Source organism: Solanum verrucosum, unplaced genomic scaffold (assembly GCF_900185275.1).
Source record: "Solanum verrucosum unplaced genomic scaffold, falcon-dt-bn FXZP01000253.1, whole genome shotgun sequence".
NCBI classification, from domain to species: Eukaryota; Viridiplantae; Streptophyta; class Magnoliopsida; order Solanales; family Solanaceae; genus Solanum; species Solanum verrucosum.
The window spans coordinates 1920703-1937781 of NW_026019984.1; the positions used below are offsets into that span (position 1 = coordinate 1920703).

Below are 17079 nucleotides of genomic sequence, written 5' to 3' on the forward strand. Positions count from 1 at the left end.
TTTTAGGAACTTGTTTTCCTAGAGAAAATGTTCTCTAATACATTTTGATCAATCAAACACCCCCTAAGTTGTGATAGTTTTTCTAATTTGGCTTTAAGATTGATAATAAAGGATATTCAAATTCTAATCGGATAAAAATCAATATGTTTGTGTATAATAGTAGAGTTTTCATATCAGTGATAATGGTTCCATGTTTATTTTCATTATTGAACATCTTTTGTTTTTTATACTTTTTCCTTTCTTACAAGGAATAAGCTATTCTTTATGGGGGAAAAGGTTTAGAGAAAAAAAAGAGATTATATTATGAAGAAATGAGGTGCAAGAATGAAAAATGCTCTAGTTGTGCTCTCCTGCTATTGTTGTTTCATTAGACCCTTTTCAGTGAAACTTTGGTGTTTGCTTTTACCTCTGGCTTTGTCCTCCGATGTTACTGACTTAAGGCTCTATTTCTGGATTTAGAGGGAGGGAGAAACTGAAAGTGGTATTGGAAGGGAAATATTCTTAGCTTTGCAAAATTTAGTCTTGGTAGTTTTTATGTTACAGTCCAAATTAGGGATTTTATCCATTCACCCTTTAGTGTCTTTTTTGCCAGAGTTAAGAGAATATCATTTTGCTATTTTTTTTCTTAGCAATTCGTCTTTTCCCAATCTCTGATTCTTCATTTAGAAGGCTTTAACAGGCTGTAGCATATAGCCTAGAGTGCCATCCCCCCAAAAGCAAAAGAATAACTCTTTTAGAGCTACAATGTTGCTTATTTGAGGCTCCCGGGGAAGTATCTAATTTTGTAAGGAAGACTATGTTGCTACTTAATTGTAGGTTCATTTTCAGGAAAAAAAAAATGAAGAAAGGAATTCACCCTCAAATGCAATGGATATCCTACGTGACTCAAAGTGGACGGTTGATGCATGTTATGATGACCAAAATACACCAAACAGGCAAGGTTTATCACATAAGAGCAAGGCGTCAGATGGCTCAAAGTCTTGGTCAGATTGCAAAGTTTAAGCGCCGATATGGTGAGAAGGAGGAAGAAGTGGAGAAAACAGATAAATGAATGCATAAGTTGGAAAAATAGTGAATCTCTGATGATTTTGTGGATGGATTCATCCTCGCCTTTTCCTTTCCGTCTCATCTTAACTGGTCTTCTTGTATGCTGTCACTCCTTTGAATGTCTGTTAAACATTAGCAAACAACCATTCTCCCTACTGTGTACACCAATTCAGTGATGTTTTTGCAGCAATTATTATGGCTCGTCCTCCTGTCAGCGTTTAATAAGAAATTTTAGCGTCTCTATTTTCTTATGTGGAACTGTTGATATCTACTCTGCACCCTTGTTAAACAGCCACGATTCTGCTTTGGTACAGGTTTTTCCCTTGCATATTTCCTGTTGTTGCCTGATCTTCAGTAAGCTGTTATAGTGTTGCAGTTACATGTTTTCTAGTTCCAAAGGTACGTACATTCATATGATTGTTGCTCAAAATTGAACACTACTGTCATTGACCGGTTGTGGGCAGTTTAATGAAACATGATCAGTGAGAATTCATATAGTCCTCTCGATTTGTTTGGGACCAAGACGTATTTATTGAAGAGCAATAGTTATTTATATCTGTATTTGTGTTGTTCAATGTAGATTATATTTGGATCGGTTTCTCATGTGAAACCATATAAGGAATTCAATTACTAACAAAGTCGATCACACGTATTCCGGAAAAACTAAGAGAATTCTAAATTTCTGTTTTGTGACACAAACTTCAAAAAAGTTATGTCCACCTTTTGAAAATCAAGGGTATTATTATTTAGTAGGTTGTCACCATTGGACTCGCAAAATTTTAGCTCAAATAGAGTTGATCACACATGTTCTAAAAAAATCATAGACTATAATATACTCAAAATATTGAGATAATTTTGAATTCTTGTTTCGTGACACAAACTCCAAAAATATGCAATGTCCGCCTCTTGTATATCATCTAATAAGTCGTTACCAATGGATGATGGATCCACAAAATTTGAGCTCAAACAAAGTCAGTGACACATGTTCCAAAAAATTCATTAACTAATACACGAAAAATTGAGATAATTCTTAATTCCTATTTTGTGACACATAAACTCCGAAAAAGTGATGTCAAGCCTTTCAAACAATGAGTATCATTCAATAAGTTGTCACCGATTGATCCACAAAATTTGAACTCAAATAGAGTCGATCACTCATTTCATAAAATTCACGAACTAACACAAACGGAAAATCGAGATGATCTCAAATTCATTTTTCGTCAGCAACTATGATATGCTTTAGAACTCATGAGAACTCTCCTCAACCCGATGATAATATCTCAGATAAAATTTCAAAATGTACTCAAAAGTTTATAATTATATGACATAAATAAACACATCGAACAGGAGGATGGACAAAAAGAACAACAAATTCCCAAAGAACTTCATTTTACTCCAGAATAAAACTCTACAAACTGTTTGTTAACTTTGCATCCAAGATAAGATTACATTTTTCTGAGGGGTTAATATCAAAGGCATGAATAACATGTCTAACGACGAAGGCAAGCGCAAACAATAATCTTGTTAATCATCAACACTATCCTCAACTTCATTTACTTCCTCTCCAGCTTGTGCATCTTCATTTTCGTTACCCGAGGGTTGTTCTTTCATCTTACCCTTCCCATTTTCCACAGGTTCTTTCAGCTTAGCCTTTTTGTTAGATTCTGGGGACTTTGATGACGCTGACTTCCTTTTAGAGTTCTTCTCTCTGAATCCTGTAAAAAGAGGGAAGAATATGTAAAGCAAAGATAGGTGTAAGTCCATTTCATCACCACAGTAAATTTTGCCTCATTTTGAATCAGACCACGAAAGGCAGTTAAAGCAATAATCTATCAGTTATCATACATGTATCCATCTGATATTGCACAGAGTTCTCTCAATTTAACAATTCGAGGATGTAAAACACATGACAAACAAATGATATATGTTTAACCAGTCTGAAACTTGCCACAACAGGAAACTCGAATTAAGAGATCAATTAGAATCAACAATGATCAATCCCAGACAAGTTGGGATTATAAATATCAATGATCCAGTTTAGTTTTAAGTAGAGATTTAATTGAGGTGATTATTGCATATTACATAAATAAGGGGTAAAAGAACCTCTTTTTCTATGACGGATGGGAAGAAATTATGTGAAATAACGGATAAATTCAAAACTCATGAGAAGACTAACTATAGGCATGTACTTGGTAGTTGAACAAGAAAATGAAAATAGTTTTTTCTTCTAATTCATATGAAGAGAATGATTAATAAGCCCAAATGTTAAAAACTTAATCTGTCCCAAATAATTACTCCCTCTCCCTCCAACTCAAAGTCAGGACCTTGTTTTTTAAGACTTTCTACATGTCCTAGACAAGTGAGATAATGATATATTACTAAAGTTGTAAATTGCTAGACTTGGTGTTTAACACCGATAAAGAGATCAGTGATTCAGAGTGCTCAATAAGCAATAATATACTCAACTTTTCTGGTGTAAAGAGAGCTACTGTGCCAGACAACTCTCAAATGTTCAGTCTTCAAATGTGAGCATTTGTTTTCTAATTTCAGCTCTTTTTTGTTGTTTTTGACCTTTTATAGAGTACCTCTGGACAAGCCTAATAAAAATATGTAACGCAGGTTTCAAATCTGTTCGACGATAATAGCCAGGAGACAAAGGCAATCATCAACAACCTTTCTGGTGTAAAAGAAATAGTGCTTGTTGTTTTGAGAATAAAAAGGATCATATTTGTAGAGTCAAGAACCTGCGCCTGCATAGTCTGTTTTTTGGGTGTGAAGAGGGCGAACATGGAGCAGTATATGGATTGGATTACTTGGATTCACTTGGAAATTATGTAGCTTGAATCTATTGTAGAATGTAGGGGCCTAGGTTGTTGTCGTATTTTTGTGTACCTTCTGGGTACCTTAGTACCTTACCAATAGAACTTTTACCATATAAAAAAACAACAACATTGGCTACAGACCTGGTGGATTGACACACATATGCTACTCTGATACAGCTCGAAAGATCTCTGACCATAATCCTCACTAACCATTCAATTCTTTGAAGCTCTATGCCCTAACACAACACAATGGGCATATTTGGCTTATTACCGACTTTTATTTCTCCTTTTGATCAACATATGTACAAAGTAAATGTTAGTGTTAGCAGCAAGAAGAAGCAAATAGATCTTAACATTCTAGACTTTCTTTCACCCTTTAGTGGGAGTGAGGTTTTTAGAGTAAGTTAGAAGACACCTCAGCTTTCTATAGTAATGCAAGGTGATTTAATCAATTTGAACTAACATATGTGGTACTCTAGCTCCATCGTGTTACTAAGATAACATTGAAGTTTCAACAACACAATCTATTCTTATTCAGAGAGACCTCAACAAGTGCCATCCTCCAATTTAATGAGGCCATAACACTCCTTTGGTTTTAGCAGAACAAAGAAAAATGACAAACTTTCTTCATCCCAGTATGAATATGTTTAACTGTAGACCTAAACAAGAGATCAAGCATCATACACCGGATCACACTATGTAACCTGCCAATGATAGTATTTAACTCAATGGATATATTATGTGGCAAAGGGAAGTAGACAATCATCTTTTGTGAGCCCACCTCTCACAGATATAGTTCAGTAATAATATACTATAGTAGAAGAAAATTGTTGATGATTTCAAGTAATAAGAAGAGAATAAGAGCAATCAGATAAAAGAATAACTATTCATTGAAATTCAACACTTGGTTTTGCCAATTAAGATACTATTCATTATTGTAGCACATTGCTCTCATAAATCTGGAAGTAATATAGAAGAACTAAATAGACAACAATCTAGATATCTGATCCCAATGTTGACCTGTGATTGTATGCAACAATTGGTGAATGAAAGGAGTATGTAGTCTACGATGGAAAGCATTCAACTTCATGAAAAAAAATACTGGCTTGTCGAAAAAATTTAGAACAATGAAAAGAAACTGACCCTCGAGAGAAGCTTTGAGAGGCTCAATGAGCTCTGGAAACTCAATCTCTTCAAGGGCCTTGAACACATCTTCTGCATTTATCGTTTGCCTCTTAGACTCCTTGCATATGTCATTAGCACTGCAATTGCACATTGCAAATGAGATCACTCATTGAAGCGAAATATCACAAAAGAGAAAAGAGAAAACATAATCATGTTTCCATCTTTCTGCATCATCACTGATATATAATCCAACTTGTTCTTCATTTCCTCAACTGTCAACACAAAGCATGCCTTATTATGTTTTACATCAATCAATAAATAACCTTATTCACACTTCAGCACTAGCTTAGAATCACAATATATCACTTTTTTTTTCACAAATTCCCACCTTTTAGTGTTCATCCTACTAATCAACCAAAACTTAGATATCAATCAGTAAAAGAATTAGCTAATACACAGAACCCTTTAAATCCTAGATTACACAGTTTCAGAGAATTCCCAATTTTCTTTTAGCAACAAGCCAGTTTCACAATCAACACAGTCCTATTTTTCAGCTTCAGATCAGTTCCTATAAACACTCAAAAACTTCACCATAGATCAGGATGATTTTTTAAACAAAATTCTTCTAACTCCACAATTACAAGAATTCAAAAAGCACCAAATTTTCTTTTAAGCAACAAGACAATTCTACCTCTTGGTTCATCCGACCTAATCGCTCAAAAATTGATGTATGTGAGCTGATTAACTAAAAAAGAATACACAATACAAGGGGTTGGACTTCTGATTCAAGCACATCACACAGGACTTGCCTAGTGCAATTTAACCCTCTCGTGTGATTAGCGAGCTATTGCACAGGATCAAGGTTTACCCTGTGCTGCAGGTTTACTCGTCATCAAAAATAGAATACCCAGTACACATCCAAGATCACAAAATTTCAGAAATTTCCTTACTTCCTTTTAGCAACAAAACAAACAATCCTAAATTTCAATTTTTTAAGGCTGAATCAATAAATAATCAGTAAAAGAACAAAAATTTAACAAAACCCATTTGAATTCCGGATCACAAAATTCAAAACAACACCCATAATCTCCAACCCTTTTCATCATTTTCCAGGAATTAATTGAAATTTATCAAAAATAAGAAAGAATTGAAACTAATCTGCAAAACCCATTAAACCTTACGTTGCGGAGAGGTAATGGATGAAAAGTCGAGCACTTTCAGAGAAAGCAAGGAGCGAGTCACGAAGAAGTGAGATATCAGTATCGGTAGATAGCTGAGAAAGCTTTTCCTTCACAACCCTGCGTACAATAGTTTTGGGAAGACCCTCTTGATCGATTTGCACTGTTGCTTCTGCTACTACTTTCTCCTTCTGCTTCTCTATCTCTGACATTTTTCTCTCTCTGTGTGTTTGGCTGAATACTGAAAGATGATTTTTGGGGTTTTAGGTTTCTTTTCCCGCCATGAAATTGTTACATGGAAGAGGATTTTATTCAATACTTATAATATATAAACGTGTTTTTTAATCTGATTTGGACTGAACCTCGATTTTTGGGGTGTGCACAAATAAATATTTAAATTTATATAAAGTTGAATAAGTAGACAAACATATTGTATCTGACATAATACACGTAGTATGTGAATTAAAACATAAAACATCACGTAGGACATGAATTACCAAGTAGAGCTACGTATTAGTTGGTTCGGTTCGATGTTGAAACTTATCGATTCAACTGATCGGTTTGTAGACATACTAAACCGTTAAGAACCATTAAGACATTGACTTATCGGTTATTGGTTTATCAGTTATTGATCGTTATCGGTTCGATTATTAGTTTAACCGTTAAGATTTGACACAAAAAAATAATTGATTGAAAATCACTTAGAAACATTATCACAAACCAAATAAACCATGCACATGCTAAAAAACAACACTAACATATTGTAGAATAACCAGAAGTTTGAGACTACCAGAAATAAAAATATGAAACTAAATCATAAGTCAAAGACTTTATTTACCAAAATGGTATAAATATAATTTATTAATTTACTATCGGATTATCAGTTAACCCATTAAGAAAAACTTCAAACCATTAAAAACCAATAACCTGATGATAAAAAAAATCTAAACCGTTAAACTAAGCAACTCATTAACAATGAATCAATAACTTTTTTGTCATTCAGGTCATCGATTTCGATTTGATTTTGAAGAGCACTAAAGTTAAACAAATAAACATAGGTATCTTGCCTATCCTACTAGTATTCCTGCTTGGCCCTCAGGTTCTACTCTTTGGCTTCTGCAAGCAAACTTGTTGGAGTCTTCTCTCTATCTGCAACAACTAACAATCATCAATTTTGTAAGAAATACTTTTTCACTTCTCCTTCTTAGTGTAAGCATTTAGCTTAAAGATGTGTATGCAGACTTAGGCAGAGAATGAACAAAGAAGCCCAATTGGTTTAAAAGTTTTAATCTTTGATGAAAATGGATTTGGTTCTTTATTTACATGTGTTAGACAAAATGTTTACTTCAGAGTTATGGGAGGTTTAGGCTAAAAAAGATGCCCAACTAGTCTAAAGTTTTAATCTTTGATGAAAGGCTGATTTGGGTCTAATTGAAGCATGCATGTTAGGTGTTTGACAAAATGTTTACTTCAGAGTTCACACAGGGTTAGGCAAAAAAGATGACCAATTGGTCTCAAGTTTTAATCTTTGGATGAAAGGTGGATTTGGTTCTTTATTATTTATTGTTTGTTCAGGCTAACTATGAAATACATGTTACCTTCCGCTAGCAACATGTACCAAGTAACTTTGTCCACCAAGATTAGGAGAAGTCATCTAGTGCTTTTTGTCTCTGAGGGGATTTGATTTTGAGACGTCATGGTTCTCAACCCATTTTACTGACCACTAGACTACACCCTTGGGTGTTGGTTCTTTGTTAATACATTCATGTTTAGGTGTTAGTCAAAATGTTTACTTCAGAGTTCAGACAGGCTTAGACAGAGAGTGCACAAAGATGCCTCAATTGGTCTAAAATTTTAAGCTTTGATGAAAATGGATTTGGTTCTTTATATTAATATATTCACATTAGGTGTTAGACAAAATGTTTACTTCAGAGTTCACACAGGCTTAGGCAATAAAGATGACCAATTGTTCTTAAAGTTTTAATCTTTGATGAAAGGTGGATTTGGGTCTAATTTTTTTTTTACCCACCTTTTGTCTTTGACTCCCTTGTTAACTTGAACCCACAATCTGAAGGTTACTTAAGGTTGGAGCTGGAGAGATCTTACCACCCGTGCAACTCCCTTTGTCAATTTGGGTCTAATTAAAACATGCATGTTTGATAAAATGTTTACTTCAGAGTTCAGACAGGCCTAGGCAGAGGGTGGACAAAGATGCCCAATTGGTCTAAAGTTCTAATCTTTGATGAAAGGTGGATTTGTTTACGAAAAACCCTTGGCAAAAAAAAAAAAACAAGTGGAAGAGTAAATAGCTTTCATGTATGCCCTTTTTTCTTCTATCTTTGAAGTTTCTCTAGTATAGATCCCTAGCAACTAGTTCAGGATTGAGGCGTAGAAGTTGTAGTTGTTGTTGAACGTCACTCTTGTTTATCACCTTCTAAAGATTGATTGAAAAATAATGCTCCTAACTCTCTGTGTATCAATGTCCTTGCCACCCTCTTTTTATAAAGTAGTCTCCTAACTTTTTGTGCATCGATATCCTTACCACCCTCTTTCTTAAAGGTAATTAAATTTGAGAGCTTGATTTACAAGCTCAACTGATTCTACTAGTTAGAAAGGAAAACAATTAGAAGGGGGTAACCACAACTTTTGAATTAAGGAACAATCGGACTAAAAATTGGAGGAAGCAATAAATATAATTAGATCTTGTTTTTCCTTTCCCTTGTAGGCATCCGTCATTTCTGGTTTTCTAATTTTGCACTGGGCCACCTTGAGTCTTCCTCTTTTAAATTCCATAAGAATTATATCATTGTTACTCCATCTTTGCATGAACTCTTTCATGGTATGGGTATCATATGTGAAGGTAAAAACCTGTGCAAATGCAAACATGAATGGTGTTAGAAAAGAGAAATTTTCATCTGTGAATTCAGGACAGTCATCTCGAAAAGTTTGGCTTTGATTAATCTGCAGAACAGAAGTCAAATTTCCCATATGTGCATGCTGTTATGTTCGAAAAAATGTTTCAGAGAGGAAGATTGTGCTCTTCATCTGTAGGAAGATTTACCTAGCATTAGTATGACTATCTCCATAACGATACTTTTAGTCTCGAGCTCGTTTGAGGAAGTCCCTCTCCTATTGGAACTAAAGTAGTAAGCCAATGATAAAAAAAATTCCTGGTGTTTGAAAGAAAAAATTCTGGGTTATTGTGTTTCTTGATACTTCTTAACGTTTTGGGTTACTCAAGCATGGTTCATCAAGCTTAGTCTAGTTGTTTTCTGTTTTATATGAGTTTTTGAGTTCAGTAAAAAGAAAATTTTACTGAATTATTCGTGTTACTATTATTCACCTATGTTTCTTATCATTGCTGCACCCGTGTGTAACTTTTTGTTGTCTCCAGTTCAGTAGGCGGTCTTGTTTGAATACTGCAAACATGACGCTGATTTGCTTTCTGGAGCACCATCTCATGAAAGTACAAAAATAATGAAGTGGCTATCAAGGCTATTAGTAAGTAAAGAAGTAAGAGCTTGATGATCGAAAAAAATGAGAATGATTTCACATCACTTCAGCTCCAAGGACTTCTTGGCTCTGGTATTGTGTTCTTCCTCTTGGCTATCAAAGGTCGAGCCACTTTCTGCCTGGTACAAGTTTAAATCCCATTATCACACACAACAGCCAGAGCAAGATAGAAAAAAAAGACAAGCAGATGAAGAACATAAACAAAACATGAACCAGGGACCGTCTATCGGCTCCCCAGCTCGAGTCCAGAAGCTTATTGCTTCCCAATCAGATCCACTCCTTGCTAAAGAAATTTTTGATTTAGCCTCGCGAGAACCCTATTTTCAGCACTCGTATGCCACTTTCCACACCCTCATCCTCAAGCTTGGCCATTCCCGGCAGTTCTCCCTCATGCAGTCCGTCCTCTCTTCCCTAAAGTCACAGCATTATTCCATTTCCCCATCTCTTTTTTCGCACATCATCCAAATATATGGTGATGCTGGCCTACCTGACAAAGCCCTTAAAACTTTCTATACTATCCTGGAATTCAATATGAAGCCTCTTCCGAAGCATCTCAACCTCATTCTTGCAATCCTCGTAACTCATCGGAACTTTCTTCGCCCTGCATTTGATCTCTTCAGATCTGCACATACATACGGAGTTTTGGCAAACACCGAGTCCTACAACATTCTAATGCGGGCATTCTGTTTGAATGATGATTTAAGTATTGCCTACTCGCTGTTTAATCAGATGTTTAAGAGAGAGATCAGTCCTAATGTAGAGTCATATAGGATTCTGATGCAGGGTTTGTGTCGAAAAAGTCAAGTGAATACAGCTGTTGACTTGCTGGAGGATATGCTGAATAAAGGTTTTGTCCCCGATGCTTTAAGTTATAGCACTCTATTGAACAGCTTGTGTCGGAAAAAGAAATTTAAGGAGGCTTACAAGCTTCTTTGCAGGATGAAAGTAAAGGGTTGCAATCCTGACATTGTCCATTACAATACAGTAATTCTGGGGTTCTGTCGAGAAGGTCGTGCTGCTGATGCCTGTAAAATCCTCGAGGACATGCCATCAAATGGGTGTCTTCCCAATTTGGTGTCTTATAGGACATTAGTTGGGGGTCTAAGCAATCAGGGAATGTACGATGAGGCTAAGAATTACATGGTGGAAATGATGTCAAAAGGCTTCTCTCCGCATTTTTCTGTGGTTCACACGGTTGTGAAAGGTTTCTGTAACCTAGGTAAAATTGAGGAAGCTTGTGGGGTAGCGGGGAGTATTTTGAGTCACGGTGAACCCCTACATACAGATACATGGGAAGAAATTGTATCCAGGATCTTGGAATGGGATGCTGCTGAAAAAATAGGGAATACCTTGGTGGACCTTATTCAAGCTGAGATAAAACCTGAAACGAGAATAGTGGAGGCTGGCGCTAGGTTGGGTGAATATTTGATGAACAGCATAAAAAGTAAATCAAGGAAGGGTTGATCATTTCATAGAACAAGAATAGGTCCTGCTAAGCTACACGAAAAGGATGTTTACCTTGGAAGATAGCAAATGCGCATGAAACCTGATAATGGTTAATACAACCCCGAAAAGGACTCTATTGTCAGAAAGTAAATTTGAGTTTATCTTGCTAGCTCGTCAAGCCAGTTCATTGACATGGTTGTATTAGCAAGGTGAGTTTTCCTCTCCCATGTTTTTCTTGGCTCGCTTTATATGCATATCAAATCATACTCGTTGAGTTTCCGTGGGTTCTTTTGAGTGGTAATTGGTAAAGTCTAAGAATATCTCCCAATCTTTGGATCTTATTTCTTATTTGCCTAGTTCCCTTTTCAGGTTTGCACTATTTTTTTTCGCGGTGTAAGAGTTGTTGGATCAAATCATGTTGAAGTTCTCAATGTTATACCTAAGAGTGGAGCAACTTTGACAGAAGCAGAAATGCAGAGACATGAGTAACTTTTAGAAGCTATCATTTTCAATGTCAAGTTAGGTTGGTTTAGTGTCTATCAGTCTACTGAAGCAGCTTCTATTGGTAGTTTGGTACTATGTTATCAGCAGTCACAGGAAGGATTCATCATCTGTTATATATGCATTAAAGAATAATTTTTTTTGTATATACAATGTAATTTTCTTGCGAATAGGGTTCAGATGAACCCTCTTAGCTTTGCCCCTGATTATCAATACCTTATTCATCAACTCTTATTGGCCTACTAGAGGTTCATTGATTGAGGGCAAATTGTTTGGTAATTCGGTATTTGGTATGGTATTCGGGAGTAAAATTTTAGAATTATGGTATTCAGGTTTGGGTTTGGTATGAGATATTAGTAACCATTTGGTAATAAGTATTTCCCGAATACCAAATTATTTAAGGTCATATATCAACATATTCATTACTCATTAGTACAAGTCCAAAGAAAAAGTTAAAAGAACAAGCATGAATAATTCAAATACATGCCTTTTAGTTGTATCAATTTGTTTTTCTTGATGTCTTCTTACTTGTTGATCTTCTATTATATCGTGCATTCACATAAAAAAATAGTAATGATTGGAGAAATAGTATTAACTTTGTAATACAATGGGCTATAACTTCAATACGATATTACCGAATACCGTACCTAAATAAAATATCGAATGTCCATCCCTACTCACGATATAGAACAACTTCCGTTAAGTTTCCAAGCTAATATAGTTATGATTTATATGAAGAATAAAAAGCCAAATGGAATTGCGCTTGCTTGGCAAATAATGACCATGTCAATGTCAAAGTTGTCAATACAGCCTCACACGCATTAATACTTTCTCCACCATGGTTGGTATGGTCAAGTTAATCCTTTAAATATATTTAAAAGGGAAATCTCGCTAGCTTAGAAACTAATTATTTAGATATATGTTAGTTTATGATATTATGAATCAGATTTTAGTGCGTTCAAAAATATGTATCTCGAGATATATGAGTTCAAAATAACGTGTAATTTATTTTAGATATATAGTATCCAACTGGATTTGCATGTATTTAGAATATACATAGACAAATCTTTGTCAAAAAAAGAAAGAATACATAGACAAATCTCACTCGTCTTCCTCTCATCTCGCTTGCATATCGATTCGATATATGCAAATCACACCAAATACATGTAATTTGTCCGTTAGATTTGAGAGAAGTATTGAAAATACTCATAAACTTGTCATCCCTGAGCTATTGACAGCCTTAAAAACACCCTCTACTTGACTAACTAAACTTAGATACATCCTCGATATACTCACGATATGCCACATGACATAGCAAGTGGTCTCAAACTCTTGTAGGAGCATGAAGTTCTTAATAAAAATCGAGAAAAGTATTAAAAACATTTTAAAACTTGACAAGAATTTAGAGGTGTTTTCCATTAATATTGCAAGATCGGGGATATACTTAGCTTCAATTAGTCAACTAAACGTGTGTTTTAAAGGCTGTCAATACTTTGGAGATGAAACTAATAATTTACATCAAGTTTAGGGTGTTCGCGATACTTATTCAATAGGAATCACATTTGGATAGGCATTTTGTGCTAGTTATAATCTTATCTAGTTTGGTACAACTCCTTAAACTACAAGAAATCGTTTGGTACAAAGTATTAGAAAATAATAATACTAATATTAATTTTCATATTAATTCTAATACATTCTAACTTAATTTATTTAATATAACAGATCAAACCGTGATAATAAATAACTTCAAACTAAAAAAAAAAAAACATAAGTATCCATTTTCGTCTTCTTTTAGTATTCACCACTGAACAACAATGTCTTCCTATGGCAACCGACCATCGTATTCTCCTTCTGCGCCGCCACTCTCCGACCCAAATGAGCCACCAATAGCCCACCCATATCATCCTCCCTCTTCTTCTTCCTCTGCAAATTACTCAAATTACCCTCATCAGTCTCAACCGCAAACAGCTGGTTATGGACCTGGTTCTTCTTATGGGTATTACCAGAATCCTCCAAATTATGGTTCTGGTTTTTCTCCGGGGACTGACCCACAAGTTATTCAGAGTTTTCAGATGGTAGATAGGGATTGTAGTGGGTTTGTTGAGGAGAAAGAGCTGCAACAAGCTCTTTCTTCTGGTTACCAAAGGTTTAGTCTTAGGACTATTCGTTTGTTAATCTTTCTTTTCAAGAATCCATCTGAGTATTTTCCAAGAATTGGTGAGTTTGGGGGAAAAAAAAACATATTTTACTGGGATTTTGGTTGTGGGGTTCTTTATATTGATGTGTTTAGCTCAATTTTACTCATTTCTTGAATTTTTAAGTCTTTGGGTTTTTGTCATGTAGGCTAATTGATTCATATGTAGCTTTACTTTTATATCAATGTAGTTCAAATTAACAATGGTGATTAGGAAAAAGAAGGGATTTTGGTTGTGGGGTTCTTTATATTGATTTGTTTAGCTCAATTTTACTCATTTCTTGAATTTTTAGCTCTTTGGGTTTTTGCTATGTAGGCTAATTGATTCATATGTAGCTTTACTTTTATATCAACGGTGATTAGGAAAAAGAAAGGATTTTGTTGTTGTTGTGGTGGTGGTGATAGAGTCCAAATGCTGGCAATCTAATTTATCCATGTCTTTTGCTATGATTTTGGTTGTGAGGTGCTTTATATAGACTTGTTTAGCTCAATTTTAGTCATTTCTTGAATTTTAGCTCTTAGTGTTTTGCTATATAGCTTTTCCTCTATATGAAGGTAGTTCAAATTGACAATGGCGATGTTCTTGTTCTGATTAAGAATTAATGATTATAGGTTATATAGCTAGTGTTTTGGTTTGTTTCTGAAATATTGTGGTAGTTAGCTATATGACATTGCTATCTAATTTTGTTGCTGTGTTTTTGCTATTCCTTGTTTACTTAAGCTTTGCCTTGTATTGCTGAACAGGACCAAAGGAATTTGCTGCACTATGGAGCTGTCTTGGTCAATGGAGGGTATTGTTCATTCCTTTCTGCTTTAGTTTTTAATTGTTAGGATAGCATTCAAGAAGTTAGATATGAAAACCTCAGGTAGAAACAAAAAAAAAACCTTAAAATGGTGGTTAGCATGAGGAAGAGCGGGTTGTAAAAGATAGGGAGGTGGAAGCAGATGGGGGGGATGATACAAAATAAGTTATATGCAGCCCAATATGGCCTTGTCCTGGGGTAATTTTTTAGTTTTCGGCCTATGGAAGAACATCAGTCACAGAAAGTGATGGGTAAACATTTTGGACAATTTGGAGAGTTGAGATACTATAGATGTTTCGAGAACAGATATTCACCTTTACCATGCATAAATTTTAAAGCTTTACAGTTCTTGTACTAAAACACACAACCAACATAAAAAAGAAATGAAGGTGATTGGTAACAAAGATCGAAAAGAAACATAGAGGCTGATACTGAGGTTAACTTAGTGTCTATATGTCTCTCACACCCTACCATAGCCATTCATATTTTGTTTTCAAGATCATCTTTTTCTAGTTTTAGTTAATGTCTCTGACATTTTGATCCTCTGGTTTGCAGGCTATTTTTGAGAGATTTGACAGAGATCGAAGTGGGAAGATTGATGCAACAGAACTAAGGGATGCTCTCTACAGTCTTGGATACATGGTGCCACCTTCTGTTCTTGAAGTTTTGATTTCCAGATATACTGATGGAAGTGGTAGGAGACCCGAGCTGTGTTTTGATAGTTTTGTCGAGTAAGTCTGATACTGCAATCACCTTTTCATTAAATAGATAGGTTTTCAAGTTGACTATGTTCTGAACTTTATGTTTTTATGATGCAGATGTGGGATGGTTGTGAAGGTAAAAGAACTGATCTCTTTCTATAAGCATTTCCTTACTCAATATCTTGATTTATGCATCTGCGCGGCTTCGATGTATTTCCCCTTATCTCTCCCCCACATAAAAGTGTGCCTGCTCTTGGGCTTGGAGAGGAGACTAACAGTTATAAGTGTTAACCTAGTTTGTCATTGCAATCTTATCCTTCTTATAATACTGAGTTTAGACGGAAGTGTGACAACTCAAATTAGAGGTCATGACTAGCACCTGATGGGCTACTCCAACTGTTATTAGAACTCCGATTTTAATAAGTTATTGATATCTAAGAAAGTCTAACTGCAAACTGAAATTATTGATCTGAAAAAGCTAATACAATGAGCTGAAGCTGAAAATCTATATCGTGTACACGTCACTCAGCTCATAAGTACTTCTCTTTCTTATGCTCTTTGAATACTGAGAGCTGATGCATGTAGTTTGTTTTGGGAGTACACTTCTAGAGTAGACCAAACTAGCATCGTCTGTAAGGATTAGCTAAATATCTTGGTGCATCATGCATACATATGTGGTGGTTCCTTCCCAACATATTCACCTAGTTTTTTTTTTTTTGAACATTGGTAAAGTTGCATTCTTCAGCATTAAGGACATGCTGGCCACCTTCAAAAATTTATAGCCCTAACCAAAATTAACATTCACCTAGGTGTCATGGCACATCGTGTTTGCATTCTGATGGCTTGACATTAGGGTGCTAGCACAATTTAATCTAAAGCTATTTATTGCTTAAGATCCGCTATGAAATCGAGAACTTCATTTTATCAATGCAAACACTTGTCAGGAATTTTGAATGTTCGGAAACAACCTCTCTACCTCCTCGGTAAGGTCTACGTACAGTCTACCCTCCCTAGGCTCCACTTGTGGGACCTCACTGGGTATGTTGTTATAAATACTTGTCAGGAATATCACCTTGTTTCTGCACCCCCCAAAAAAAAATGAAATAGCCAGCAGATGTATAAATATATGTATATTGGCAGCTGTAATTATTTTTGGCCGAGCAGCCGGGTATAGATATAATGTGCATCTTCTGATGTATTTTCCTTCAAAAAGAAATGCATTGAGATGGAATTTAACTTCAGTGTCATACCTTCCCACATCTTGATGGAATTCTTTTTGTATTTGTAACCATTAATACTGCACCTACTTGTGTTTGCCTTCATATTTGTGTTGTCTCTTAGTCCTTTTTTTGCAATTCTCAGGGCTTGACCGAAAAGTTTAAGGAGAAAGACACGCGTTATACTGGCTCGGCGAAACTGACGTATGATGAGTTCATGGCCATGATCCTACCTTTTATTGTGTCATACTAGGATGCTAGAAATTCAGTTCTTATTTCATTTATTGTTCGTTTGGCGGTTTTGGAGGGAATTTTCCAGAGTGGATTGTGTCAATATTGTGATCTTGACATTGTATATTTACAATTGTCTGTACAAAGTCTTTTCATGTCAATTCTTGTTAATATGTATTAAAGTTCTGATCATATCTTTATTCTATATAATAATATAAGAAAGCAAGTGTTGTTGTTCAAGTATGGTTTGGATAGTTACCCAGTATATAATTTGGGATGCAGATATTTTTATTTTTTTTAT

At 35.3% G+C, this 17079-nt stretch overlaps 4 protein-coding genes across 5 annotated transcripts; 3 read left to right on the forward strand and 1 right to left on the reverse strand.

Moving 5' to 3' along the window:
• Positions 1-798: 798 nt before the first annotated feature.
• On the forward strand, positions 799-1261 carry LOC125818046 (uncharacterized). Its single transcript, XM_049497553.1, has one exon. The coding sequence runs from the start codon at positions 839-841 to the stop codon at positions 1049-1051; it is 213 nt and encodes a 70-aa protein (XP_049353510.1). The 5' UTR covers positions 799-838; the 3' UTR covers positions 1052-1261.
• A 1140-nt stretch (positions 1262-2401) lies between these two features.
• Positions 2402-6442, reverse strand: LOC125818056 (uncharacterized). Its single transcript, XM_049497563.1, has 3 exons — positions 6176-6442; positions 5013-5131; positions 2402-2762 (listed from the first exon to the last, which is right to left on the reverse strand). Exons 1-3 carry the CDS (start codon positions 6382-6384, stop codon positions 2572-2574), a joined length of 519 nt encoding a protein of 172 aa, XP_049353520.1. The 5' UTR covers positions 6385-6442; the 3' UTR covers positions 2402-2571.
• An 853-nt stretch (positions 6443-7295) lies between these two features.
• On the forward strand, positions 7296-11582 carry LOC125818309 (pentatricopeptide repeat-containing protein At4g01400, mitochondrial). 2 transcript variants are annotated; one of them, XM_049497850.1, is made up of 3 exons: positions 7296-7348; positions 9567-11340; positions 11501-11582. In XM_049497850.1, exon 2 carries the CDS (start codon positions 9710-9712, stop codon positions 11147-11149), a length of 1440 nt encoding a protein of 479 aa, XP_049353807.1. In that variant the 5' UTR covers positions 7296-7348; positions 9567-9709; the 3' UTR covers positions 11150-11340; positions 11501-11582. The 2 variants fall into 2 exon arrangements, with proteins under 2 accessions (XP_049353807.1, XP_049353808.1); XM_049497851.1 differs by having other exon boundaries at positions 7303-7348; positions 9572-11340.
• A 1819-nt stretch (positions 11583-13401) lies between these two features.
• LOC125818304 (probable calcium-binding protein CML48) lies at positions 13402-16923 on the forward strand. Its single transcript, XM_049497847.1, has 5 exons — positions 13402-13849; positions 14571-14617; positions 15185-15360; positions 15448-15466; positions 16693-16923. Exons 1-5 carry the CDS (start codon positions 13447-13449, stop codon positions 16798-16800), a joined length of 753 nt encoding a protein of 250 aa, XP_049353804.1. The 5' UTR covers positions 13402-13446; the 3' UTR covers positions 16801-16923.
• The last annotated feature ends 156 nt before the right edge of the window (positions 16924-17079 follow it).

What these genes read in the sequence shown, in the direction of transcription:
- LOC125818304 (XM_049497847.1), top strand. Translation starts at nt 13,447, where the DNA reads ATGTCTTCCTATGGCAACCGACCATCGTATTCTCCTTCTGCGCCGCCA. An exon ending in TGAGTATTTTCCAAGAATTG is followed by an intron (nt 13,850 to 14,570) that starts GTGAGTTTGGGG and finishes ATTGCTGAACAG; the next exon opens with GACCAAAGGAATTTGCTGCA. An exon ending in GCTGTCTTGGTCAATGGAGG is followed by an intron (nt 14,618 to 15,184) that starts GTATTGTTCATT and finishes TCTGGTTTGCAG; the next exon opens with GCTATTTTTGAGAGATTTGA.
- LOC125818056 (XM_049497563.1), bottom strand. Translation starts at nt 6,384, where the DNA reads ATGTCAGAGATAGAGAAGCAGAAGGAGAAAGTAGTAGCAGAAGCAACA. An exon ending in ATCCATTACCTCTCCGCAAC is followed by an intron (nt 5,132 to 6,175) that starts GTAAGGTTTAAT and finishes GTGCAATTGCAG; the next exon opens with TGCTAATGACATATGCAAGG. An exon ending in TCTCAAAGCTTCTCTCGAGG is followed by an intron (nt 2,763 to 5,012) that starts GTCAGTTTCTTT and finishes CTCTTTTTACAG; the next exon opens with GATTCAGAGAGAAGAACTCT.
- LOC125818046 (XM_049497553.1), top strand. Translation starts at nt 839, where the DNA reads ATGAAGAAAGGAATTCACCCTCAAATGCAATGGATATCCTACGTGACT.
- LOC125818309 (XM_049497850.1), top strand. Translation starts at nt 9,710, where the DNA reads ATGAGAATGATTTCACATCACTTCAGCTCCAAGGACTTCTTGGCTCTG.